The sequence below is a fragment of the Podarcis bocagei genome (assembly GCF_964188305.1).
Source record: "Podarcis bocagei genome assembly, chromosome: 5".
Lineage (NCBI taxonomy): Eukaryota > Metazoa > Chordata > Lepidosauria > Squamata > Lacertidae > Podarcis > Podarcis bocagei.
This window is the reverse complement of record NC_138129.1, coordinates 98751248-98777292: the sequence shown is the minus strand read 5'-3', so window position 1 is coordinate 98777292 and position 26045 is coordinate 98751248. Positions and strand designations below refer to the sequence as shown.

General features: G+C 46.0%; 1 protein-coding gene and 1 long non-coding RNA gene across 4 annotated transcripts in view; one reads left to right on the top strand and one right to left on the bottom strand.

Moving 5' to 3' along the window:
• Window positions 1-86: 86 nt before the first annotated feature.
• LOC308587172 lies at window positions 87-26045 on the top strand. Its single transcript, XR_014008260.1, has 3 exons — window positions 87-336; window positions 800-1012; window positions 25064-26045. It is a non-coding gene; the product is annotated as an uncharacterized lncRNA (long non-coding RNA).
• Window positions 20659-26045, bottom strand: part of TNR (tenascin R) — a 402595-nt gene continuing 397208 nt past the window's right edge. For all 3 annotated transcript variants that reach the window (XM_081194287.1, XM_081194289.1, XM_081194288.1), the window contains 3 exons: window positions 24316-24477; window positions 22017-22180; window positions 20659-21028 (listed from right to left, as the gene is read on the bottom strand). In XM_081194287.1, coding sequence (XP_081050413.1) covers window positions 20909-21028; window positions 22017-22180; window positions 24316-24477 — 446 coding nt within the window. In that variant the 3' untranslated portion in view covers window positions 20659-20908. The remainder of the gene's footprint in view (window positions 21029-22016; window positions 22181-24315; window positions 24478-26045) is intronic.

The following is a 26045-nucleotide window of genomic DNA, read 5'->3' as shown; positions in this document are numbered from 1 at the left end:
CTTTCCCCTTCCTTTGGCGCCGGCCGGGCAGGCGGTCGTCGGGAGCCCAGATACTTCCACCTTCACCGTGGATTGCTGCGCGTCCCCTGCTCGAAAAGCATGTTGCTTTTCGGTCCAGGAACTTTCACCCTACACGCCGGCTGCCCAGGGCTCAGATTATGGCGGGTGGGCGGTTGAGGGGCACCTAACCATATCCACCAGTCCCACTCCTGACACGTCCTAGTTTCCTCCAAACCACCCTTCCCCTCGCTGCCCTCCAGAATAGTACCAAAGAGGCTCATCAGAAAAACAGAAGCGGATCAGTCCCACTCTGGCTTTCCTCCACTTACACAGCAGGTATGAAGTGGAAGGACAGAAAGGGCATTGAAACTGTGACTTCAGTAAGGACTTTTTTAAAAAAAGAAAAGTACCTACTTCCTCTCCCTCCTTTATCTCAATTTCCTGTTATGAAATTTCTTTCTTTTTTTAGACAATCAGTGAGTCAAAGTGTGATTTTTATGGCGTTTGGCACTCATGCCATGGTGTAGTTGCATGGTATAGGGGTTAAGAGCAATAGACTCGTAATCTGGGTAACCGGGTTCGCGTCTCCGCTCCTCCACCTTCAGCTGCTGGGTGACCTTGGGCTAGTCCCACATCTCTGAAGTCTCTCAGCCCCACTCACCTCACAGAGTGTTTGTTGTGGGGGAGGAAGGGAAAGGAGATTGTTAGCCGCTTTGAGACTCCTGAAGGGGAGTGAAAGGTGGGATATCAAGTCCAAACTCCCCCCCCCCCCACTACTGGATCATGGTCTTTTCACCAGTGCATATCACAGTCCAAATCTGAAGAGCCCTGCCAGGCCCACCTCGTCCAGCACCCTGTTCTCACAGTGGCCAACCTGTGGGAAGCCTGCAAGCGAGGACATGAACACAGCAGCCCTCTCGCTTCCTGTGATTCCCAGCAACTCGCTGAACACCACCATCATCGCTCACAGACACTGACAGCCTGGATGAGTTTCAACAGGTGTTGCTCCTGAGTAAGTCTGCATAGGGCTATAGCCAAACCAGCTGATAGTATGCATGCTCTTTTAACAGGGCTTATTACCGCCATGTAAATTTGTGTCGGGTTTTAGCAAAGATGGGGAACCATAGGCCTGGGGTGGGGGGCAAATGCAGCCCTCTGGGCTTCTCTCTAGCGGGTGCTCAGGACTCTTCTCCAGGCAACACATCCTTTCAAGCCACACCCTTCACTTGCCCTTGCTTTGCACCCTCCTTGAATGTTTTCGCCTTGCTGGAATGTAAGCTTGAACTCTGATAATGCCTCTTTCTTGCTTGCATGGAAACAGATGACTGAGTGTGAAGAAGCTTAGCATACTGTACAAAGGCTAAAATTTACATTTGACTCTCTCTGCTCACTTTTGCTTTAGGCCTTGCCTGCCAGTGACATGAAGCCTCCTAAACGCTGGTCAGAAGGGAATGTGATCCTTGAGCAAAAAAAGCCCAAAAAACATTTTCCCAGGCTTGGATCACAGACTTGGCTGAAAGTACTCACCTGTGGATTGCACTAGAGCAGGTCTGCACAACTCAAGAGCCAAGCAAGAGGAAGACCGCCTGTCATGTGGCCAATAAGTGGCCTTTTTAAATAGTCCCAGGCAGAGAGCAAAAGCTGGAGTTGTTTGTCTGGTGGGCTGTATTTGGCTTGGCGAGCCAAAGCTGTGCAGGCCTGTGCTAGAGAAAGCATACTCCTTTGCCATTTCTGCAGGTCTACAGTTTTCTTGTGGGTATGGGTGGGTGACTGAGGAGCTGTGGCTTAATTTAACTTTGGTTTCAGCTGGTGGGAGGAGATGTAAAAGAGAACAGGGTTTGTTTTCTTTTAACAGCTGTACAAGATTCTGAACCTTTGCAGGTGTTAGGGTAGGGAGCAAAGCTGACATTTCTTCCTTGTTTAAAGTCACAGGAACCCTTTGCTTTGTGCTGGTCATCTTCAGCTCAATAGCCAGGAGGGGCCAGTGGATGCACGTCACACACAAAAAAAATGTTTTTGTGAAAAGCAGGCTTTTGAACTTGTGACATGATAGCTTCCGTGTAAACAAAGAGAGCTTGTATTTAGAAATGGAATATTTCTGGGTTGTGTTTTTTTTTAAGCCACTGCTCTCTGAAGATCTCCCTGCTCTCCTTGCCCACAATGTTTGGGCTCTGGACTCCACCCACCTGAGTCACCCAGCTCTGGGCACCCGTGACTCTACCTGGCTCCAAGGGGGATTTTCCAGATTTCTATCTGCCTTCTCATACTTAAGTCATCCTAGGGGGAAAAATATCTCCATTTAGCAGCTATGGCTGTGAGCATGGCAATTTATTATTTAAGGACAGGGTTGGTTATAAGTAGATGAAAAACTTCTGGGCATATAAATAACTTACTTATTCAATGTATAAATTTCTGGTGCTGACAGTTCATAGACACTCAAAGCCAAACTAGATGTGAGTTGCTTTTGTAAAATATTAAAAGCAGTAACAGAGGGAGAGGCAATTTGATTATGATTGCAATACTGGTAGAAGGTTTGTTTAATGCTTCCCCCCATTTTAACCCTTTCCGGGGGTTATTTGCCACCTTGCAGCTTTGGGTGGATCAAGTCAGAAGATGGTCTCCCTCCTTCCACCATTGCTGTGGTCCCAATCAGACTCCCCCCCCCCATCCCTGTAGGGCTGCTTTTAAACTTTTAAAAAGGTGGGCAATCTGGGAACAGGGTTTAACACCTTGGTCCTGTGATATGCATAAATGCTTGAGGCAGGCCACAGGATTATAGACATTTCTGGGCGGGATATGTGGACGTGATTGATTTTTGCAACATTTCTTTGAAGACAAAAACATCTGTAGCCAATCCTCCTGAAGCCACACTCTCCACTAGGGCCTGTTGAAAAGTGCAAGACTCCCCAAAGTGAATGTGTCCGTGGCAGGAGAAAACAGTTTGAAGGTAGAGAGGCCTAGATACTTTGGGCCAGAAAGATGAGTAGGAAGACGACTTCCTGGGAAATAAGGGAGATGAAAGACAAAAAGCACAGAAGGGTTGTAAGAAGGGTTGGCTGACAAACAGAAGCTAGATGGAAAGATGGACGCTCTTAGGTGAGAGATTGGAGCCCCAGGGTGGGAGGGCTGCAAGTTAACCAGGCTTCCAAGTGATGGGTGGAATGCTGATCAGCTGCTTCCATGCTAAGTGTATAGATGTGGCTCATAAATGCCTGTCTGGCTTGAATGGTGGGTGTTTAGTGATTTTGCTACTTTAGATGGTTTCGATGGACTTGATGGTATTTACCTTTGCTGTATCTTTCTTTTTTATCAAAATGATGCTCACTGCTTTGAGGCTCCAAAGTGGTGCATCACTAAAGCACAGTGCAACATTGGGGGAGAGGAAAGACTGAGGGAACAGGAGGAAAGGAAGGATGTGTGAGAAAGCAGTAAGGACAGTATATGAAGAATACTGAAACCTCGTTCTTGTTCTCTATAGGAGAAGAGGAAGTGGTTGTAACAGTGCACCTTGCTGGTGGTTTCCTTCCTTGTTACTGTCGAGTGCATTGTAACCCTTGTGCTTTTGCTAAGAGAGAGTTCTTATTTATCACTGTGTTGACTTACTAAAGACACTGCCTCTCAGAATTGCCCCCATCCGCATATCCAGGCAAACATCTACTCTTAAAAACATAAAACCAAAAAGTAATAATACGTCTGGAGTAGGTCTTGCGCCTGTGAGGCAGTTATGGAGACTGAAGATTCTTCCTTCCCACTGCTGCTTAAGTCTCAGTCTCTCAGGGCTTTACCCAAGCAATCTGAGACTGTGCCAGTGTGCCCACCTTTGCTTCTCCCACTTAATGCCTCTCCTGGTCCTGGGAGACCAAGGGGGAGGGAATTTTGTGACAGCAGGAGGGGGAGACACCCTTGCTTCTTCAGCAGCCTAACTCATTTTTGCCTCTTCGCCTGCCTCCTCCCACTCTCCTGCTTCTGCTTCCGATCTTTTCTCCGCTACAGACTCTCCCAGCTCACTAAGGTGGAATTTACACACATGTTAAAAACATCAAAATGTATTTTTTTAAAATCGTTTTGAAAAATGCATTGAATTTGCTTTAGCTCACAGTCACCGTCTAGTGCCACAATTGTATATTCACTTTACACCACATTCAAAACCTTTTATGTGCAGCTGTACAGCTGAGTCCTAAGCTCTGTTACCTCTTCGGCTTCTGACACCTCCTATTCCCAGTCTGACCACTCACTGTCGTCCCACCACCAATCCCTGGGCTCTGAGCTTTACTCCCTTGGTGGTTCCCCAGCTGGTGCCTCCCACCATTCCTCTGTATCCAAGCAGACATAAAATAAAATAGGGATAGGCAAGGAGCCTTGGCCTGAGGGTATCATGGTGCCCATGGCACCCCACTGGGGACTCCGGACTGAGGAATGTACAGAACTACCTCATACCAGGTCAGACTATTGTTCATCTAGCCCAGTATGATCTACACAAGTGGTTTCCAATTAGCTAAGTACGGTGGACTTTTGAAAATGTTGATATCTCTATGGTAGTTTTTGTTATATGAATGGTGCCACGGACTACTAGTTGGGAACCACTGGTCTACACTAATTGGCAGCAGCTCACCAGAATTTCAGACAGGAGTCTTTCAACCTGCAGGTTGATCCCTTTCATTTCAGACACCACGGACCTGTGATCCTGCCTTTAGTTAACTTTTCTTTTGCAGGGCCAATCTTGTGGCTTTGGAAGTTGGGTTGACCCCAGGGGAAAATAAAGGCAATGAGGTTAAACCTCTCCTCCAGTGCCAAATTAGCACTTTGAATTGTTACTTTCTTGAATGCAGATAGTGCTTGTGGAAAGAAGAGCAGATTCATGAAGCCCATACACCAACATCGTGGCTTGTGCAAACACGTTTCTCTTACAATTGTCCTTCTGTTGTGTCTTGCACACCTCATAACTCTCCGAAAACACTTTTAAAAACACGAGTATTGTCTGGAAAGGCTAGGCTGTTTAAGGAAGGATTGGCTCATCTCTGAAAATGGACCATGTTGGCAGGGGCTGATGGGAATTGGAGTCCCAATAAGATTTGGAGAACCACAAGTTAGCCACCCCCACCCCCTGGTTTCTACAGAAGAAGACTACTCCGGGGGTGGGGGGTGGGGAGGACTGTGTCCATACCAACATTATTTTCCCCCTCTGGTTCTCTGCACGTATTGACTGGGATTAAACTGAGTAATGGAAAATCTTTCTCCTCAAACAGCATTCCTTTTAGAGCATTTTCCAAGATTGCCGCCTCCTCCTCCTCCTCCTTCTCCATTCCCACCCCCTAGAAACAGTCCAGTTAAATACTAAAAATAAAGTGAGCTAGAAGTAGGTTTCCTAAAAATAGACAATTTTTTAGCTTTTAGTGTGTGTATGTCAACAGTGGCTATTTATTGAAGCTGGAAACCAAAGACGTAAGAGGGTGTGGAGGTGACCATTTAAAAGAGCAGAGCTCCTTCTTTCAGAATTCATAGAATCATAGAATCATTCCCCACTTACTTTCAGCTCGTCCAGCTCAGCACATCTGGTGGGAAACAGCGGACACTTCAGTCGGAAGTGCTCACTTTACCCATCCTTTTTTCCACTGGGTCTTGAGGTTGTTTTTTGTTTTTGTTTTTGTTTTGTCAAACTTACCTTTTCGGTAGTGGCGCCTGCCCTGTGGAACGCCCTCCCAGCAAATGTCAAGGCAATAAACAACTATTTTACTTTTAAGTTTTTAATGTCTGACACTGTATTGTTTTCAATATTCAGTTGGAAGCTGCCCAGAGTGGCTGGGGAAACCCAGCCAGATGGGCGGGGTATAAATAATAAATTATTATTATTATATTATTACTTCCCATAGCTCTGCCTCAGAAAAGCTACAAAAGCTACTACAGATCTTCTGTAGATCATGGTTTTTATTCCTACTCCAGCCTCCACCTTTTTTGGGGAGTATCACGAAGACTAGGACTTCCATTCCTCTTAAGACAGGTGATGTTTCACATTGGGTAGGATGTGGGCTGAGCCCACAGACTCCAGAAAGATTAGGGGGAATGTGTTTTTGTCGCTAACGCACAGAAGCTGCTTTCAGGCGTGATTTCGAGCCGTGCTGTGGTGTAATGAGAACGCACAGGTCTTGGGCTTCAGGCTCCCTCTATATATGCCAAGAGAGGATCTTACGTCGCAGTCTCTGATCTGGGCTTGTGGCAAATCACAGACCACCATTTCATCTGAATCTGGCAAACGGTAAGCCCTACTGAGGTGTTTGTTGTAAACAGCAGCATCACTCTACATGGGGGCAGGTAGTTTCACAGGCAAAGATAGCCCCCTGCCCCCAGGGAGCTTACAATAAAAAAGATAGGAAAACAACAGAAGAGATAATCAATGACAGATAAATTCTGTAAGTGGTGAGCAGTTATACATGCATATTTCAGTAAAATGTGCATTTTTCTGAATAAAATATGTACTATATTGTTTCAAAACTGGGTCTTTTTCTTGGTATTGTCCTATGCTGATTGCTGCTTATCTTGGGTCATTAGTGCTGTGCTTAAATCCCACCAAAAACTGAGAAGTGAAGCCTAAATTTCGTTTTAGGGATCTGAAATGCCGAAAAATCTGAAAGTGGATGAGTTTTCCTGCTAGACAATTGATGAAACAAGAATGCAGAGCCCACTGATAGGTCAGGATTTTGACCATCAAAGGCTCTCAGTCTGTGGGGTGTGGGATGAGTCCAATTTCCAAGGGCAGCTTCTCTCCACCTTTCCTCTTTGCCCAGCCTCTTCATGCAGGGCTCATTGTGGAGCTGGTCTGATTCCCTTGCCGTGCAGCAAACGGAGGGCTCTGTTTCCTGCTTCCACAGGTGGTCTCGGGTGAACCCCCACCAGGGCATAGGAAGCAGTGCTTGTGGGCCTTATTTCCCCTCCCACAGAAACTTCCTCTCCTCACCAGGCTGAGAAGGCTTCACCTTCGTTTCACATCAGTGTCAGCCAAGTGGAAACCTTGGAAAAGACCTCACCTGGAGTACTGTGTCCAGTTCTGGGCACCACAGTTCAAGAAGGACACTGACAAACTGGAACGTGTCCAGAGGAGGGCAACCAAAATGGTCAAAGGCCTGGAAACGATGCCTTATGAGGAACGGCTAAGGGAGCTGGGCATGTTTAGCCTGGAGAAGAGGAGGTTAAGGGGTGATATGATAGCCATGTTCAAATATATAAAAGGATGTCACATAGAGGAGGGAGAAAGGTTGTTTTCTGCTGCTCCAGAGAAGCGGACATGGAGCAATGGATCCAAACTACAAGAAAGAAGATTCCACCTAAACATTAGGAAGAACTTCCTGACAGTAAGAGCTGTTTGACAGTGGAATTTGCTGCCAAGGAGTGTGGTGGAGTCTCCTACTTTGGAGGTCTTTAAGCAGAGGCTTGACAACCATATGTCAGGAGTGCTCTGATGGTGTTTCCTGCTTGGCAGGGGGTTGGACTCGATGGCCCTTGTGGTCTCTTCCAACTCTATGATTCTATGATTCTATGAAACCTATAGCAGTGGCACCTGTCATTTGGTGAGGGGTTGCTTTTCTAGTTCATGTTTTGGACAGCCCAGTTAATTTTGGATCTGATGGGGGCTATACATTTTGAGCAAACGAAGAGGATGCTCTTCACACAGTACACTTTGCTGAAATGCTTTGGTTATAGCTATCCAGCCCTGAAGCAGCAGCCGTTGTGAGTTACCTATCTCTAATCCAGCAGCTCCTTATCTTGTTACTTAGGTGGATGAAGTCCAAAGACTGAATTGTGAATTAATAGAATTCAGTTCATGAACATGATTTCATTAATAAATAGCTCATTTTCTTCCATATATTTTTGTGATAGCAACAAAGATAACCTTTTTTGCTTTCTGAATTTCTAAGTTTTCTTAAATGATTAATTTGATCTTTTTTATTGATATTGTAAAAGACGATTGAATCATAGAATCATAGAATCATAGAGTTGGAAGAGACCACAAGGGCCATCGAGTCCAACCCCCTGCCAAGCAGGAAACACCATCAGAGCACTCCTGACATATGGTTGTCAAGCCTCTGCTTAAAGACCTCCAAAAAAGGAGACTCCACCATAGATGTTTCAATACACTACTGATTCCGCCCCCCCCAAAGAAAACATTCCTGTGTAAAATATCAGATGCCCATCATGTTACAAAATTCTCATTAAGGTTCATTCTGACAACCGCACATGAGACTGACAATAAACTTTTCAGTTTATATCATTTGATATAATAATTGCATATAAATTTTTAGATACTGATTTTTGGACACTGAGAGAAATAGATTTCAAAAGATACTTAAATTAGTTCCCATAATATCGCCATCGCCATCTGGAGAGCTCAGGTCCTGAGTTGTGCTGGGCACATAGCAAAAACAGGCCTAGTGAGAAAGAAGAGCCTGGCCATTGAACCCCAAGGTTTGCTGGGGGGGGGGAGATTTTTGATGGCGGGGACCCTAAGGGAGCAAAAAGCTGCAAAAAATAGCTGAACGAAGAGCTAGGTAAAGGAAATGAGAACTGGCAGAAGGGCATGGTATGGGGTATCTTTTTTGGGGGGGAATAGATGATGGTTGGGTGACTGAAACTCTCCATTTTGCCATTTTTTGTAGGTGCCATTTGTCACAGTATACTGTTCACCCAACAGAGCACATGAACCTGGAATTGTAGGCAAGAGTGACGAAGGACAGGAAGCTCCCCACTGTCCTCCCTCAGAAATGTGTAATAAACTTTTTCCGACACCTCCCTTGTCTTTTGGCCACAAGCGTGTCCACAGGAATCACACATGCTCCCAGACTCCTCACAGTGGAATGGAAATTTACAAATGCAGAACTATGAAACAGAATGTGCTGTTAGCTGATGGGTGCTGTTTGGGTATTCCCCCATTTTATGGGTCTTGGCTGGCCAGAGAGATGTGGCCAAGAGCCTAAGTACACTTGGCCCTTTAAGGTTTATTTTGCAGTTGTTGTTGCTGCTTCTGTCGTGAAGGCACTTTCTTTTCTACGTATCTGGGCTCCCTGCCTTGCCTTCCATTCGGTGCCAGCTGCAGCTGGCAGCTGTTTGTAGTTCCTTCCAAGAGTAACCTCATTTTTGGCCTGTGGCCTCACCGAAGCTTCCCTTTTTGGCATCACCTTCTAGAAACATAACTCTTCTAGACATAGCAAATATGTCATGACATCCTTTCATCTCCCTACCTGGAGACTACAGTTCTGAGGGAAACAGACAACAAGGAGGCAGTTGCTCAAACACAGCCCTGCTTATGTCGGCCATCCAAAAATCTGAGTATTGTGCCCAGTTCCACCCTGTTGGCATGCCTAAAGCTTTAATTAGATAAGAGTTGACACTTTTCTTTTTTGCTGGTTTAGTATGGTTTTTTTAAACTAACTCATTTTCTGTCAACCAAGCTACATGTTCTGTTTAGCTCCATGATCGTTTTCCCTAAAGGGTTTGTTTTTGTTATAGAAAGTGTTTGTGAAAGGTTCTGAATAAATGTGAATTTACAGACTTTTACTGGGTGTACTATAATTCGGTTGTAATACCACACAGTGAAGGCAATTGTCCTCCTGTGATATGTTAGGGAAAACAAGGGCATGTAATTCTACTGTTGTGGTGGCCAATGTGTGGTGTGTTAGGGGAGGGGTAATACCTCTGGTGGGGGAGATACCGTGCTCCTTCTGGGGTACTTTGCCCACCTTTGGCCCCCAGCCTGCACTCAGTTCTCACCTGTGGCGCCTAGAAGCTGTCAGCATGCAACAGCGGCCACAGCCTGGGAAACGGCTTTGACTGGCTGGCTAAACCAGGTGAAGAGAGCAGATGGGTCTCAAACCTTTGTTAGGAATTGAGCAGACAAGACCAATAGTGGGTCCAACAGTCAAGAAGGTGGATTCTCCAGGTGCTGTAGAGGGAACTGAGGGGCAGATGAGGCTTGTCAACTTGGGAAGGTAGCCCATCTAGGAGAAGGAAAACTCTGGTCCCAAAGCTCTTCTGCCTTGTGGAGAAGAAAGGGCTAGGGAGTAAAACCCTACACAAATCTGGAGTGGAGTCCCTAAGGCAGTTGGATGGTGCCTTGTACAGCTCCTTCATGCAACTCCTGCAGCCAAGCAGTTTGACTTCACCCCTGGAGGCACACGCCTTTGTCTCTTGAAACAGATCAATGCCAGCCATAGGTGGTCAATGTCTAGACATTTATAAGTCCAGTTAATGTAATTATCCAAAATAGATTGGTGGTGTGTGCCTCTGCTGTTCTTTCAGGAAGAAGAGGTCCCAGAAGTTAACTTATTGTCCCAAATAAGATCTTTGTTAGCATACAGATGCTTAAACAGACCCCTGTGTTGCAATATAGACAAGCTGAACAATATAACACAACACAATGGCCAATAACAATGGCATGAGTAAAATAATTCTTGTCTGGTGGCTGCCAATTCTGGCATTTGGGGCACCTTGCGTAGCCCTTGTTGGGTTGCGTCTGGCTGCCATGTGTGATTGAGTGCACGCTGTGGTGCTTGAAGAGATTAGTGTTGCTTTTGTTGTCTCCTGTTGTGAGACCTTCTTGTCTTTGTAGCTTCTTGGCTCTGACAAGGAATTCCTTCCTGAGGAAATCCTTAGAGCGCTGCTTTCTTTGCTGAGGATGTGGAGGCTGACAAAGAGGCCTCAGACCAAAGAGCTTTAGCAGAAGCACAAGGGGTGCTCGGTAGAAATTGTCGGATAGTTGTGCACGATGAGAAAGGAGAAAGCATCTTCCTATTGTCAGCCGGTGCTCAGAGCAGCCTTGCTCCAGACAGCTATTCCCATTTGCCTCATTTTAGTAAGGAAGGGCTTCTATCCCCAGCGAGGTGTGAGGTTCACAAGGATGGATGTTTTAGAGGAAAACCAACACATCAAAGCAAATGTTGTTTCTGGCAACCCAGAGGGAAAACATTACAAAATACAGGATACAACGCCTTATAATGGTTGGAAGTAGCTTCTGATCTGTCACTTGGAACCGGGGGCAGTGAACACAAGGCAAACACTGTTTTGTTTTTAAAAAAATCTATATTGTATTCACAGCAACACTGCAAGCTACATAGCTTCTTATTATTTTAGACAACTGTTGTGAACAGTAATTTTCTCCAGAGTTATTTTTTAAAGCAAAAAGCAACTGGTGGAACTTCAATCAGAATGGAGGAAAGGGAGTGTCATTTTTCCTTAAAAAATAATAAAAAAGCATCCTTCATTGGGTTCCCCCCCCCCGCAGGGAAATTATATGGGTTCATTGTATGTTTTCTCTGCCAAAAGGTGGGGGCTTGAGAGGGGAATGTTTGCGGAAATTACCCTGAACTTTGTGTAGCTTGTAGTCGGGCCCCAAGAGGTGCCAACTTGTTCATGATCACTAAGGACCAAGCTAGACTTTGTGTAAACTGACATGCAGGTTTTTGTGTTATATAAATGGCAGCCGAAGAGAAGCCTGAGCAGTTTTGGGACTAGGGGTGGGAGGATGTTTAAGCCTTTTGTTTTCCGTGCCAGTCCTGATAAAAACCACAGCTCAGAGGCTGCAAATTGTCTTTTGCTTCCAGAGCCATCACAGTTGGGGAGGCTGAACCTAATACCAGCATCGCATTTAGGTACAGGTGGTTCTCCTGCACAGCACACCAAGTTGAAGGGACGCAAAATAATACTATCCTATATTTATGTGGGCACCTACTGAGAAGATCCACAAAAAGCAACTGTACCAAAAGGAATTATTGTTAAAATAGGAAATAATTAGTGGGGCGAGGTCACCAAATTTGCCCAAGCTTAGGGCACCGTATTATCAAAGTTTTCCCCTGCTAATGGGGACCCTGGCAGGGTGGGGAAAGGGCTAAACCACTATGATGTCTTTAGCATCTACGGTAATTTGCCCTGTGAGGTGGTGATTTATCCAAAGCCACCAAGTGCACTCCATAGCTCAGAAGCCAGGATTGCAGCACAGATTCTTTTCACCTCTCCAGCTCAAACTATTAGTTCAGGCCAGTGGTGTAGCGTGGGTTGTCAGCACCCGGGGCAAGGCAAGTAATTTGCGCCCCCTAACCCGTGGATTTGCGCCCCCTAACCCTAACCCCCAGATGTTGCGCCTGGTGTGGCCAGCCCCCCCTGCACCCCCCACGCTACGCCACTGGTTCAGGCCTTCACAACTTGTGATTCTTCAACCATGAATGGCAGCCCAACGGTGAACTTGATGCACCTATTTTTGCTTCCTGATGGGGATTTGTGAAGATTCACAGAATCGTAGAATTTGGACATTCTAGTGTGAAATTTGTCCATTGCTTTCAGTGATACACACACACTCTTATTCGAGCCTCGATAGCTTGCACACCAAGATTATGAAATGTTTATGTCCTTATGGGAATTTGAGTGGATACAACCAGACAAAAGATAAGCTTGGGACAACTGCATATCAGCCACGTAGTATTTGTCTTGGAAATAAAACTTGCCTGGTTACTGCAGCACTTCTACAAATAATATTGTTGAGGAACTTCAGAGTCCCCAATTTCTTCCTGCCTTCCATCTTGAATGACAGCCCCACATGCTGACGAAATGGCACTTGATTTGGTTACATAGTTTAGGCTGCAGTGGCTGTTAGAAAGGGTTAGTGATTTTTGTCAAAGGAAACATCTTGTAGTGATGTTTTAATTTCCACTTTGTAGTACCTGAGCTCTCCTCAAACCTTACATTGTGGGAAGCAGGGTATTAATTAATTGTGTTTTAGGTGGGACCTTCAGTGTCTAGCAACTAGAAATAGACGGTCCCACCCAACTAACTTTGCACAGAAAAAGTCCCTGGATCAGTTCCTGGCGTTTTGTAAGAATACTATATTGCAAGGCAAGGAAAGATGCCTTCCTTAGGACTTGATGAGCTGCTGCAGATCAGACAGTCCCGGACTAGAAGATGGACCAGCAGCCTGACTCAGTAGAATGCAGCTTTGCACACTCACCTTCTTGGCTGGAGCTAGAGGTCAGTAGCTGAGCACCTGCTTTGCATGCATAAGGTCCCATGTTCAACGCCTGACATCTCCGCATAGGGCTGGGGAGGCCCCCACCTGAAATCCTGAAGAGTCAGTGCAAGTCAGTGTGGGCAAAACTGAATTAGATGGATGAATGGTCTGACTTAGTGTGAAGCTGCTTCCCGTGTTCCTAACCTGCTTGTGCAATAATCTCTGTTGTGGATAAAGCAGGTGTAGCTGCTGCTAAGGTCCCTGGAATATGGAACAGCAGAATCCTGGGGTTGCCCAGTGCTAGACCTCATATCACAAGTGAAAGCAAAGGAGGATCTACCGTAGTTAACACCTTCTCCTCAAGCTCAGGAGGAAGTTTTTGTTTGCCATTCTTCCTTCTGGTTCTGAATGCTTGGTAGCTTTTTGGAGTCAGTGGCACCTCCCCCCACCCCCCACCCCCAAACCAGCCAGCCACCTCATTCCGTCTAGACGTAGGGCTATGCTGCCGGCACAAATTCAGTTCTAGTTGGTTGCAGGTTGTGTGCAGGGCTGGGCTGATGTGGCCACAGTGATGGGAAAGGCAGCGAGAGTGATGTGTTCAGAGGATACAGCAACAAGGGCAGGTGGGTGTGTTGCTCGCATTGTGTCGGAGTTCAGAAATCATGCAAAACCTGGGGAGATGGTAGGTGCGTGCAATGGCTAAGACTACACTGAGGGATGGGAAGGATCAGGCCCAAGTTAACCCTCTGAATCCTTGCCAGAAAGCGACTCTCAAGAATTGCTTAGTATCTCTTGCATTGACCAGTCACACACCCATTTCTCCTTTGGAATCTTTTATTAACGTATAGAAAATGCATTAAAAAAGGAACTATACAGAGCCTAAGAGCAATCAGGACTAAAAATACTAGTTAACAATGGTTAACAAGCGTATATCCCCATTCTCTGAGCTACGGTTCCATTACGGGATCATTGGGAGGGCAGTTGCTTTTTCTATCTCTCCCTCATTGTTTTACTGGTAAGGTTTAGTTTGTCAGAGTCTCTCTGAGGGAGCTGCCGCCTCATTTATTTCTTCTATTAAATAATAAACACAGTTCCAGAATAATGCATATACAAGGGAGGGGTCAGAGTTTTCAAAATCTTTGTTGAGTCATCATCCTCTGAAAAAGCAACCATGACACTTGCCAAAGTCTAGGGATTTTTATGCAGTTTGATCTTCTCAGCAGGATCTGGTTTCATTTTTTCTCATCCCATCCTAACTATCTTCCCTTGTTGAGACAGCAATATCTGAACTACTGTAGCTACTCACCAGCCATTAGGCAGTATTGTTGGAGTGCTGTCAGCACCGTGGATTGAAGGGTTAGTGAGAATAATAAAAAGAGCACCCAGTTATCTCCCCAAGGAAGGGGAATGCCTCCACCCCACTCCCGCAAGGACATAATAAACTGGAAGGGAGTGTGCTGTTCTCAGTCTTCCCACTAAACTCCAGCATCACAGTGGTTTGTCACAGAGGCTTCCTTTCCCCTTGGAAAGGGTATAATCTCCTGTTCTGACAACGTTTGTCCCATTCTGCCTTTCAAGAAGTTGAAAAATGAACTTTTTAATACTGTGTCAACATGGAGAACAGAGAACCTAAATCTCCTCTTTCTTTGAATGTATTAATGCAGAATAATTACCACTCCCTGGTTCTGTAGTTATGGACTATACAATTCTGGGAGCTGCTTTCAGTCCATGCCACGGAGCTGTTTGCCCTTTTGACAGCAGCAGCAGCAGCTCCCTGCAGTGTGTTGCAAGCTGAAAATCGCTTTGGAAATGGCCCCAAATGTGGGCTGACAAGTTGTGTGCTGTGCTGCTGCCAGAGAAAAAGATGCAGAAGCCCCCCTGTCCACAGAGAGCTCCCCACAAGAAAGAACTTCAGTAACGGCCACACTGTTGCTTTATGCTCCTCCACAGTACAAATGTGTTCAGTGCCCACCTTTTCCATGCCTGGAATATACCGATTTATGCATATACAAAGAAGGGGGGGGGGAGGGATAAAAATTCAGCTTGAAAAGGGAGTAACTAGTCCACATTATATGACTCTAATATTAGCCTAAAGGGCTGTGGACTACTACCTGTGTGTAAGTTTCCACCTCTTCCAGTGGATGACTCCTTCATACGGCATGGGAAGAGAAGAAGGAGTAGTAGTAGTAGTAGTAGTAGTAGTAGTGGTAGTAGTTAAACATACCAGTCCATAAGCACCCAAAAGTGCTCATGGATCTAGCCCTTAGCCTTTAGCAGTGGCGTAGCGTGGGTTGTCAGCACCCGGGGCAAGGCAAGTAATTTGCGCCCCCTAACCCGTGGATTTTGCGCCCCCTAACCCATGGAGCGCCCCCCCAGATGTTGCGCCAGGTGCGGCCGCCCCCCCTGCACCCCCACGCTACGCCACTGAGTGCCACGCTTAGCCTTTGTGGCCAGGAGCCATCGTGAGCATATTTTAAAGAGGTCTAGAAAGGGAGAACCCCCCCTCTCTTTTCCCAGCCCCCACCCTCGAATATGATGGTGGCGGTGAATTAAATTTGTATACCGCCCTTCATCCATATATCTCAGGGCGCTTCACAGCATAAACATGGCCGTTCACATCCTGCACCGGGTCTTTCCGCGCTCCCCACGATGCCCGCCGGCTACCGAGGAGAGACCCCAGACCCGGGCTTTGCGCAGGGGGGTGTCTATTCCCTCTGTGCGCCAGGTGCCTCCAGTGAGGCTGAAGGGCAGAGGGATGGGTGCTCCTGACAGATTTGGATTTTTATGATTTTTTTGTATTAGGCTTCTGCATTCTGGCCATCTTTTAGCGCAGTGTTTCTCAACTGGGGGCCATATGGCTCCCTGGGCCCTCCCCCCAGGATATTCCAAGGGGGCCACAGATGAAAATCGTGTAAATGGGGCGGGTACGGCACGAGACTGGGGGGGGGGGCAGAGAGAGAAGTGATAAGTGAAGAAAACAGAAGTGACCTAGAGAAATAAACAAGAAAAAGACGTTGCTGTTTCTTTGCAAGAAGTGCTGCTAGAGCTGCAGAACGAAGTAGCAGCCAGAGTAACTTTCAGTCAAGAAAAACACCGTTTTTGGATAAAGTGTACAATATCTTTAAAGTTTCCACAGCTTTGGGATAAAGCAAAATTGTTTTAGTGGCATTTCCTACGTCTTACTTAGTAGAAGGAGGTTTCTACCTGGCCTGAGCAGTCTGAAGGGCGGGGGGGGGGGGGCAGCAGAGCGTAGAGGAGAGGGTCCCTGCCTAACCCCTTTCCCACCAGCCATGATCCAACTCAATATTATTCCAGGCTGAGCCTGCTTCTCTCAGCCCCGGGAAGCCATGAGTCAAGAGAGAGCCGGAGAGCCAGCGCTGAGAGCCGGAGCCAGCGGCGCCCCCTTCTGCCGGGAGATACCTGTGGTGGATACCTTGCTAATAGTGACTGAGTCAATGACTTAACTGGGAAAAATGCCACTACAGAAATGGAGACTGCTTTCTGAGGAAACCTGCCACTCTTGTAGGTAAGCCTTGTTGCTCTGGGAAGAATGCCTAAAAAACTGAGCTAATGACCAAATTGCCACAGGAAACAATAGAATCAGCCACATTATAGGACATGGATATTTACACTGGTGGAGGAAGGTGGTGCGGTGGGTGTGGCCTACCCCTGGTGTCATCCCTTGGGGGGTGACATCGCCGCGCTGCCCCCCGGGACGCTTGGCACGGGTGCCGCCCCCCTGGGACGCTCGCCCTGCCCCTGGGTGCACAGCACGGGTGCTGCTCTCGGTGCCAGAGCAGCTAGCTCCGCTTTGGATATTCAAGTTATTTTTGGCTCATCAAATGCTACATGAGAGAAAGGAAAGCTACCTAAAAATGCTCAACTATGTTCTATCCGAGTTCCTTTCTGCTTGTGTATGCTCAGTCTGTTAAATCTAGTCTACAGATTCAGGCCCCTCATGTGTTGATGACAGAACAGGTTTATATATTGTTCCCTGACGGGGCTTAGAAGATGCAAGCTGCCAGAGTGGAGTTTCTCCAAGGGAAGAATAATAGAATCATAGAATTGTAAAGTTGGAAGGGACCTCAAGGGTCATCTAGCCCAACCCCCTTCAATGCAGGAATCTCAGCTAAAGCATCCATGACAGATGGCCATCCAACCTCTGCTTAAAAACCTCCAAGGAAGAGGAGTCCACAAACTGTGGAACTCTCTCCCACTTGAATGGGGAGTCAACAAATTTGTGGAGAACGCTGTTGATGGCTGCTAGACATAATTGCTATGCTCTGGCTCCACAGCTGGAGGCAGCAATGTTTCTGAGTGCCAGTTGTGGAAACTGCAGGAGGGGAGAGGGGGACTGTGCTCAAATCTTGCTAGGGGAATTAGATGGAGGATTGGCCTGATCCTAAAGGCTGTCTTAATGTGTGTGTGTTGCTAATAATACTGATCTGTGGAATTCCAACACTGTTCTAGGGAATCCCATGTTCCAACAAGCAACACAAGCCATGAAAAAGCAGCTGAAGAAAAACTGAAGTAAATGCTGCTCCTAAAATGGAATTCCATTGGGCAAAGTAAGGAGAGCTGACGTGGTTATCTGTGAAAGACTCTGTGCCCACAATTGTGCATTTAATTAGATTCTTCATTTGATATGGGCAGTTTTCTAAAGAGCTCTGTGAGAACATTTTATATTGCCTGTGCATATGTATGTGTGTGCATTTTTTTAGAGTTCATGTACATCTTTCTTTTTAGCATTTTCAGACAGCCATCCCCGCAATCCAATTGTGCACACTTTCTTATCTGTTGGAGGAGTTAGATGTCAACTCACAGGCATGTTCCCAAGCCTGCATTTTTAAAACTTGCATTGTGTTAATATATTGTTGTGTGGTTATTGTGTTGCGTTTTAATTCATGCCAGCTTCTTCAAGTGCTCTGTGAGCACAGCAAATGGGCAAGGATATAACAACAACAATTCCTTCTGGAATACTGTTTCCCATGTCACACTTGAAATCTGCAGAGAAGAGGGTTCATTCTTTCTCCCATAATGGCTAGGCTACCAGTATTTCAGAATCCTCCGCAAGTGGGACTGTTGTTTCTGCTCTTTTGTATCTTAAGTATCAGCTGCCATGTGCAAAACTGCAGATTACCTTAAAAGCATTCCTGTGCAATGAGTAAAATAGGGATGTGGAGCGCTCAGGTATCTACCCAGAGTGAAATACTGCCTATATAAAGGACATTCACTGTATTTTCTTGTTCTCACCACAAGGTGGCAGTTTTGCACTGTTTCTACACTTGAATTGAAACATTTATTTTTCCTCCTGTGTGTCAAGATGGCCAGTGTTCATATTAATTATTGTTATGCTATTGCTAAACAGTTAGAGAAACTCATTGCTGAATCAGGGGACATCAGTCGCTCCAGTCTCCTCATAGTTGATTTTAGAGGGGTGTTTCCTGTGAAAATAGCCTTTTCTTTTAAAAGATAAATTCTGTTCTTTGAATTCTAAATGTCGCTTATATAATTTTGCTCAATTTTTATCAAAAACTTCACTAGCTAACCTGGTGGTGGTCCACCTCTGAAAATGTGACTCTTTAGGACAAACTGTTGTCAGGCAGGAACAAGTTTGTGTGTGTCAAACTTGGCCCTCCAGCTGTGATTGGACTACAATTCCCATCATTCCTGACCACTGGTCCTGTTAGCTAGGGATGATGGGAGTTGTAGTCCCAAAAGATCTGGAGGGCCAAGTTTGGCCATGTCTGTTCGAGAGGATGCCATTATGCAGTGTTTTGCCCAGTGTTGTGTAGGGTTTCTGGGATTATGGGGTGATTTCTGGAATGGTGAAGTAGACACAACTCAGTGTTATGGCAGGGTGAAAGAGCCGGTTCAGAGAAGCCCTCATAGACATGGGAGTTTCAAGCTTCGAAGAGACTAGTCAGCCAGATTTTTAAAAAACCTAGTTAGGAAATAAATACAATTTTCTGGGCCAACAGAGCTCTAAAGTGATGCAGGCAGAATAACCTCAAGTGCTTCAAATGGATTGGGTAAACTTCTTGCACCCCTCCAGCTGAGGCCTAGATCCTTAATTTAGATCCTGTCCCTGGCCTGTCCCACCTCAGACTGCAGGTGATACTCGCATGATTGAATGTTCTCCCATACCAAACGTTCCCTCCACATAGAAAAATGGATGTCAAGGTAGAGATCCTAGCCAGGGGCATAGCTAGGGGTCAGTTAGGTTGGATCCTGCCAAGGTCCAGGGTGTGCGTGTGCAAAAATTGCACCTCTCCACTCTGGCTTGGAGGGGCTCCCTGGGCCACCGCTCTGTGTGGCCAGCTCCTTGGCAAGGCTGCGAGGGACCCCAGACAAGCCCCTGATATGCTCGTTTTCTATGTGTAAGCGTCTTCTTTTTTAAAAAATGCTGGAGAACATTTAATTGTGTGCCCCCCCATCCCGCACTGCCTGAGGCAGGACAGCCCAGACACAGGTCATGGAAAAGACAGTTCTGTGATTCTTTTTTACAACCCTTTTTTGTGGTTATAACAAAAGAAACAGTTGCTGAGGCTGCAGTTTGGAGGGGCAGACTAGTGGAGATTCTGACTAGGAGAACAGCATGGAGGGGAAGGGTTAGTCATCATCATCATCATCATCATCCTCATCCCATACCAATCCCAGGCACTGCTCCAAAGAACCTGGTGGACGGCCACCATTGCTGCATTTCATGTGGGGGTGGGGGGTTTGGTGGGGTGGGGAATGTTGGCAGATCCCAACACAAATCTCCACATAACGTGTTGTTTCAGCCTCCAAACATTCTGCTTGAAGGTAGACAATAATTAAGGAGTTTTATGGGGGCTAGTGAGGAGTTAAGTGCCTTGCTTTTGCAATATTCACACGTTTCACACCCAGGGATGTTCTCCCCACACCCAAAAAAGGGGCTCAGGTTTGGTGCATCGTGTTGTTAACTCAAAGCGTCCCTCTGCTCTGCCCCTCCGTAGTCTTTGTGGGTTGGCACTGATTAGTCTGTGTCGATGCAACTGGAAGCCGCTACCACAAAATGTGTGGCTACAGAGGGAGGTGGCTGCACTTTGAAGTTATCTTCACCAATGGACTGGTGAGGGGAAGGGACATAGGCTTTTTAAAGGGACATTGACTCTGTTAAACTCCCCTTTCAGAAGTTGACTTTAAAGCAGGTAAATGTTTAAACGCCTGAGAGAAATTTAGTTGGAGTGCCTATAAAATTGGTACAGCATGGGAGCAATACAGGTGAGAAACATTTAGTTCCAAAATCATTTCGACACACGAGCAAGTAGATTTGCTTGCCTTTGTTTTTGGGAACATGACCTAGGGTTTGTGTTGGGATGGAAGGATGAAGTGTCTTCGCCTGCCTTGTGTGAAGGGTGGCCCAAATGCCAGGTCTTTAAAGGAACGGAGCCGTGAGGCCTCTGCAAGTGGGTTCAGTAAGTTTCCAGATTTTGGAATCTTCTTCCCCGACTGATGGACATTTGCTGGCTCAGCAGGCATCACCGTGAAAATGTCACTTAGCAGCAGCAACAATGGGCAACCAGAGCTCTGGGAGCCGACCTTGGTACCCGCTGGCAGAACAGGCTGGCATGTGAACAGAAGCACCCCACGTACAGTAGAAACTGGGTTAAGAAGGAAAACCTTAAATAAAGCCATTTTCTAATAGGTTCAAGAGAGAACAAAAAAACTCTTCTCTTATGGAGGTGTGCTGGGTAGGAACTCAATAAAGTCACTGGGAATGACAGCAAAGCATCAAGGTTGTTCTCTTACCAAGTGAGCCATCCCTCAGGGGCGTCATGGCTTCCCTCAGCCACTCAGTATGGAGCAGGCTGCTACCTTTTGTCCTCTCCTTTTCAGGTTATAAAATACAAACAAATGACAGAAAAGGACTGCTTGTCCAGAGGGATCCTGGCCCCTTCACAGCTGCAGGGACCGCCGCTTCCTCCCCAGGGTGTTGCGATGGTTGTAGGGCCTCATCTTCATTTCCACAAAGGGTATGGAGAACTCGTGTCCTTTCCAGTGGTACCAGTTAATACCCTGTGGGCAAAGCAGGGGGAAAGTCATTGCCAAAGGGATAGGGATTACAGACGCTTCAGGTTACAGACACTTCAGGTTAAAGACTCTGCTAACCCATCAATATTGCCTCGGGTTAAGAACTTTGCTTCAGGATGAGAACAGAAATCACGCAGTGGCAGCGGGAGGCCCCATTAGCTAAAGTGGTGCTTCAGGTTAAGAACAGTTTCAGGTTCAGAATGGACCTTCAGAACGAATTAAGTTCTTAACCTGAGGTACCACTGTACTTGGGATAATTCAGGTAGCATAACAAAGAAGGGAGTAGAACAGGGCACTCACAACCACTTCCGACTGAAATACTTTTAAGGCTTAAAAAAAGCAGGATTGGCTTTATTCTGTTTATAATTATAAGATTTAAACCTCAGAGCACTTTTATTCAAAGTACATTAGGTCTGATTTGCACGTTCAGAAGAATGAAGGGATAGAGACCTGAGATGGTAAAGAGAACTGCTTTGGGCTTCGGCAGGAGGACCATTTTAATGAATGCTCCCCACGTGAAAAGCTCAGTTTAAGTAGAATACTAACATAGCTGGAAGAGGGAGAGGCAAGGTAAACTTTCTCCCCAATAGCCTAGTGCTCTCTGCCACCCCAGAAATTGTAGCACTGCGTTATTTAGCATTGTACAGGCCAGGACTTGAGATGACAGAAGCCTCCGCTATACCACTTTAGACTGCAGGTAGGAAATTATATTTTTTAAAATACCCCCCCCCCCCGATTCCCTGTATAAAAACTCCACACAGACATAAAACCACCCTATGAAAGAAAACTACTTTGTGTAGTGCTTTCACTGCTGTGCTGGTTCACTATAAGCAGGGAGCTTGTCACCAGGTGATGAGAGCTCATGCTCTTAACCACACAGCTCTCTGCTGATGAGCTAAGAGGCTTGCAAAAAGTATTAACAAGCAGAGAAGCTGAGCTCCTTTTTGCAGCTCTGAACTGACCCTCCACTTACCTGGCTGTGTCGGGACTCGCCATACTTGCCGTTGAGATTGGTCCTGTGACAGTTCTTATACCACCAGGCCCCTTTGTATGACATGGCACAGTTTGTGACGGCAACATCATTGTCTCTGTCTCTGGTGGAAAATGGGCGCCCTTGATGATATGTGAGTGAATCCCCTGCAACAGAAGACAGGTCATTTTCCTTCTGCCTGCAAAGGGACAGAGTTCATGCATGAGTTCATGCATGCATGTTTGTCGCTCGGTGGCTGCACTGGTTTTGGCTCTGTGCAGAACAAGCACTGAGGGCTTGTCCTCACTTCCGCTTTTCCCTCTTCTTTCTCCTGGGAAAACCCACTCTTTACTTCCTAATCGGAGCAAACGCCAGTCGAGTTTTTCAGTGGATTGACGTTTGATCTGATTCAGCATTAAAGGGCAGGTGTTCCGGGGGAAAGCAGTGAGGCGAATAGAAAACTACTCCGACCCATGTCTAGAAAGCATGGGACAAGTGGAAAACTGCTTGGACCCCTGCTTTCTAAGGGTAGGACAAGCAAAATGCGTATGAGCCCCGAGTTGTGAGAGTGGCCCAAATTAAGAAGCAAGCAGAAGCAGCTTCTGGGGGTTGCTGCACGTATGTGGTGCACAGTGTGGGAGTCTTTTTGTGTTTCAGGCAGCCTGACATATTGTTTGACACCCCCTGCCCCAGTACATGCATCTTTTATGCTATTTCCAGAGCCATGTTAGTTTCTGGCAGCATCTTCTAGGCTGGTTAAGAGCACCTGCTGTTGCATCGACACCACTGTTTTCTCACCGTCCCACCCTCAAGAACAACTGGTGTAATTACACGACCCATTAGGCATGTCTACCTCATAGCATCATGGATGGCAAAGGAAGCCCTCTCACTATCCTCATTCTGATCAGGAGGGCATAGGGCATGTCTTCTCACTGCCTTGGCATCAGGGATGTGTGCCAGTCTCTCCCCCTTCCCCCATTCAGAGGGAAGAAATGAGTGCATCATGGCAGAGGATATCCTCCCCACCCAAACTGTTTGCTTATGCGCATGTGCTTATGAATACACAAAGCAAATTATTGGGCCTAGTACACAGAGTTCTTAAACTCCCTAGCGAGGAACATCTGTGTGGACACTTCTCCTTTGGGTGGGGATTCTGTAACACAGGAGACTGTCCTTTTTACATCTTCTTCTGAGGAGACTCTCTATTCTATCATGCTTCTAAACTTATCAGACATGTGTCTGGGGGCTCCACACACACACAGCCTATTTTGAAACCAGCTTTTGGGTTTTGTACCTGGGAGGTTTTCTTACCTGTATTGTATTTGCTGCCTGCATTGAAATGTAAGTAAACCTTTTTTGATTATCTTACTAAAAATGTGTGGTTCCCTTTCTGCAATTAGGGTGATGAAGGGGAGCTCCAGAGACCACACATAAAAGGGATAAAAATGTGTAATTGCCTTATTCCTAAACTTTAGTAAGATGCAAAACATGCAAGTGTTGTACTCTGCTAAAACAGATTCACAACCCACCTACTTTTCATATTCCTTGCACAAACACGGGATAGGAGGTATAAATTTCAATGTGCAGATTTAATCATCAGTCCATCACCTACACATTGCCATCAGTATGGCTTGAGGAACGTGGAAAGTTCCAGTTGCCATAACAGGTGAACACTTTGTCACCCTTTGAGCTCCTTTGAAAATTCACTGGGGGGGGGGAAGAGAACAACAAAAATGTTTGCAAAAATCACCCCTACCCCATTTTTGGCTCAGCATTAGACTGGGTTCCATTTTAGAAGCTCATCATCACTGATAGATACAAGAGGGAGACAGATGTTTACATCTTTTGGCCAAGTGTTATATGGGAGCATATGAATCTGCAGTCTAGGGTTTCAGATGAATGGGTCCATCTACCTCATCTAAGCCACTGCGACATGAGATTATCTTACGTGGAGATGTCAGGGGTTGAACCCGGGACCTTTCGCATGCAAAGAAGGATCACCACCAAGCTATGTTTGTTATATCCTCAGGAGACACTTGGGCTTAGCTACTAACTATTATAAAGGCCACATTGCATACTTTCAAAAAAGCTGCTGCATGGGTCCTATTTGTATATCCCTACCTTATGAATTAAACTGGGGGAGGAGGAGAATGAAATACATGGGTGGGGTGGAGATAAATAGAAATGTGTTTGGTTTGCATGGAGAGAATTGGCTGATCTCTCGTGTGGGTGAGGCGAGAGCTGTTAAGCCTGAGGAAAAATGTCTTGGAGTAGCGAGTGGGAATGCGCCCTGAATCTGTACCAGCAGTGCCATTGTAGTCCCCTATCCGAAGCTTGTACAGGCTCCTGGCATCTCCAACGGAGAACTTGTCATAATATGCGAAGGCTGTTTCTTGGCCGTCTCTCATATCTATCCGCAGTTCATAGCGCCCCTGTGATGTGATCTTGTGCATATTGTCTAGTCCTGGAAAGACAATAAAAAAGAGTTTATAGGATTGCATGCCTAGAAATCATGTGAACAGCACAGTGTAAGAACTGGCTCTCAATGCACATGCTGCGATGTGGAATTGGGAGTAAAAGCAGAGTGGAAATTTGCCATACTGTTGTTGTTCAAACCCCTCTGTCCTGAGTCTAGCCTTTGTTGTTCAGGAGGTGCAAATTGGATGTGGGTTCTGGATAATGGTACCCAGAAGCCAAGCCTCATGCTGGAATGTCCATTTGTTGCTCTGTGCTTCCTCCCTAACCTAACTGGCCGTTATAAGAATGCATGGAGTCAAGTGTAGGTCAGCAATAAAAACACCATTGTCTGTTAACTCTTTATAAAGATCCATGAGAACTGGGAAATAACTATTTTATCCCAATATTCCATAACCCAAGGGTGGAAAATCGCTGTTCCATGGGCATACATTGGGGAAGGGGGAACAGGAAACCCCCCACATCGTGTGGGGCCAACCAAGTGTCAATCACCTGACAGTACCATGACAGCAGGTGACAACTTCAAAGGACAGAATCAGGAATGCACTCCTAATTTTTCCTTTCTTCTTTTGCAGGTGCAATGTGCATTTAAGAAAGATTTTTTGCCTTTGCCATCCAACGAGTTCAAGCTGGGCAGCAAGGCACAATGTTCCTTTGCTGGAGCAACTTGAATCTGAGTTTTGTGTGCCAAGAAAATGCCCTGCCACAAATGAGGCTTGCAGCTGGATTCGGCTCTGTGACAAACCCTGCTTGCAGAAGAACTGTTGGGAGCACATTCTAAGACCCCTGACTCTTCTTTCTTTCTTTCTTTCTTTCTTTCTTTCTTTCTTTCTTTCTTTCTTTCTTTCTCTTTCTTTCTTTCTTTCTTTCTTTCTTTCTTTCTTTCTTTCTTTCTTTCTTTCTTTCTTTCTTTCTACTGTTTTTATTTATTTTCCTGGTACAGAAGATAAATTTTGAGGAAACAATTGTTACAACAGTAAACAATAAGTAACTTGTCCTGATAAAAGTACAGACTTTTATCATGCCAGGTGTTAAAGTTTCATTTGATTCCTCTAAGAGATCATGCCAGATTTCCCCATGAGTGCTGGGTGGATTCCTGCCACAGTCTGATCAATTTATGTATTCAATAAACATTTGCCATATGAGAAACTAACATGCCAGGTGAGAGCAGCAAAGGGCAAACACAATCCTGGCTGTTTCTTTGAAACCATGTCTTTTTCTGGCCCATACCTGACTTCAGGTGTGGGGCAGGTGGGCATGGCTGTGGCAAAACAGCCTCATGAGACAAATTTTGATCCCCGGTGGCCCCAATTTGGCCTGTGTGACATAAGCTGTTGCTTTGGCCGTGCCTCACATAAGCTGTTGCCAGTACTCTGGCCTCTACAGCCAGCTCCTCCACGGTCCCCTGATTGCCCCCCCCAACTGTTTCAAGAATGGAATAAGCTCATCAGACGTAGCCTTGGGCTCATCGGCTACACATATTTCTGCCTATCTGTTTTTCTGCAATCTTTCTTCTTCACCGATAGCTCATGAGAAAATAAAAACTCAATAAAACAA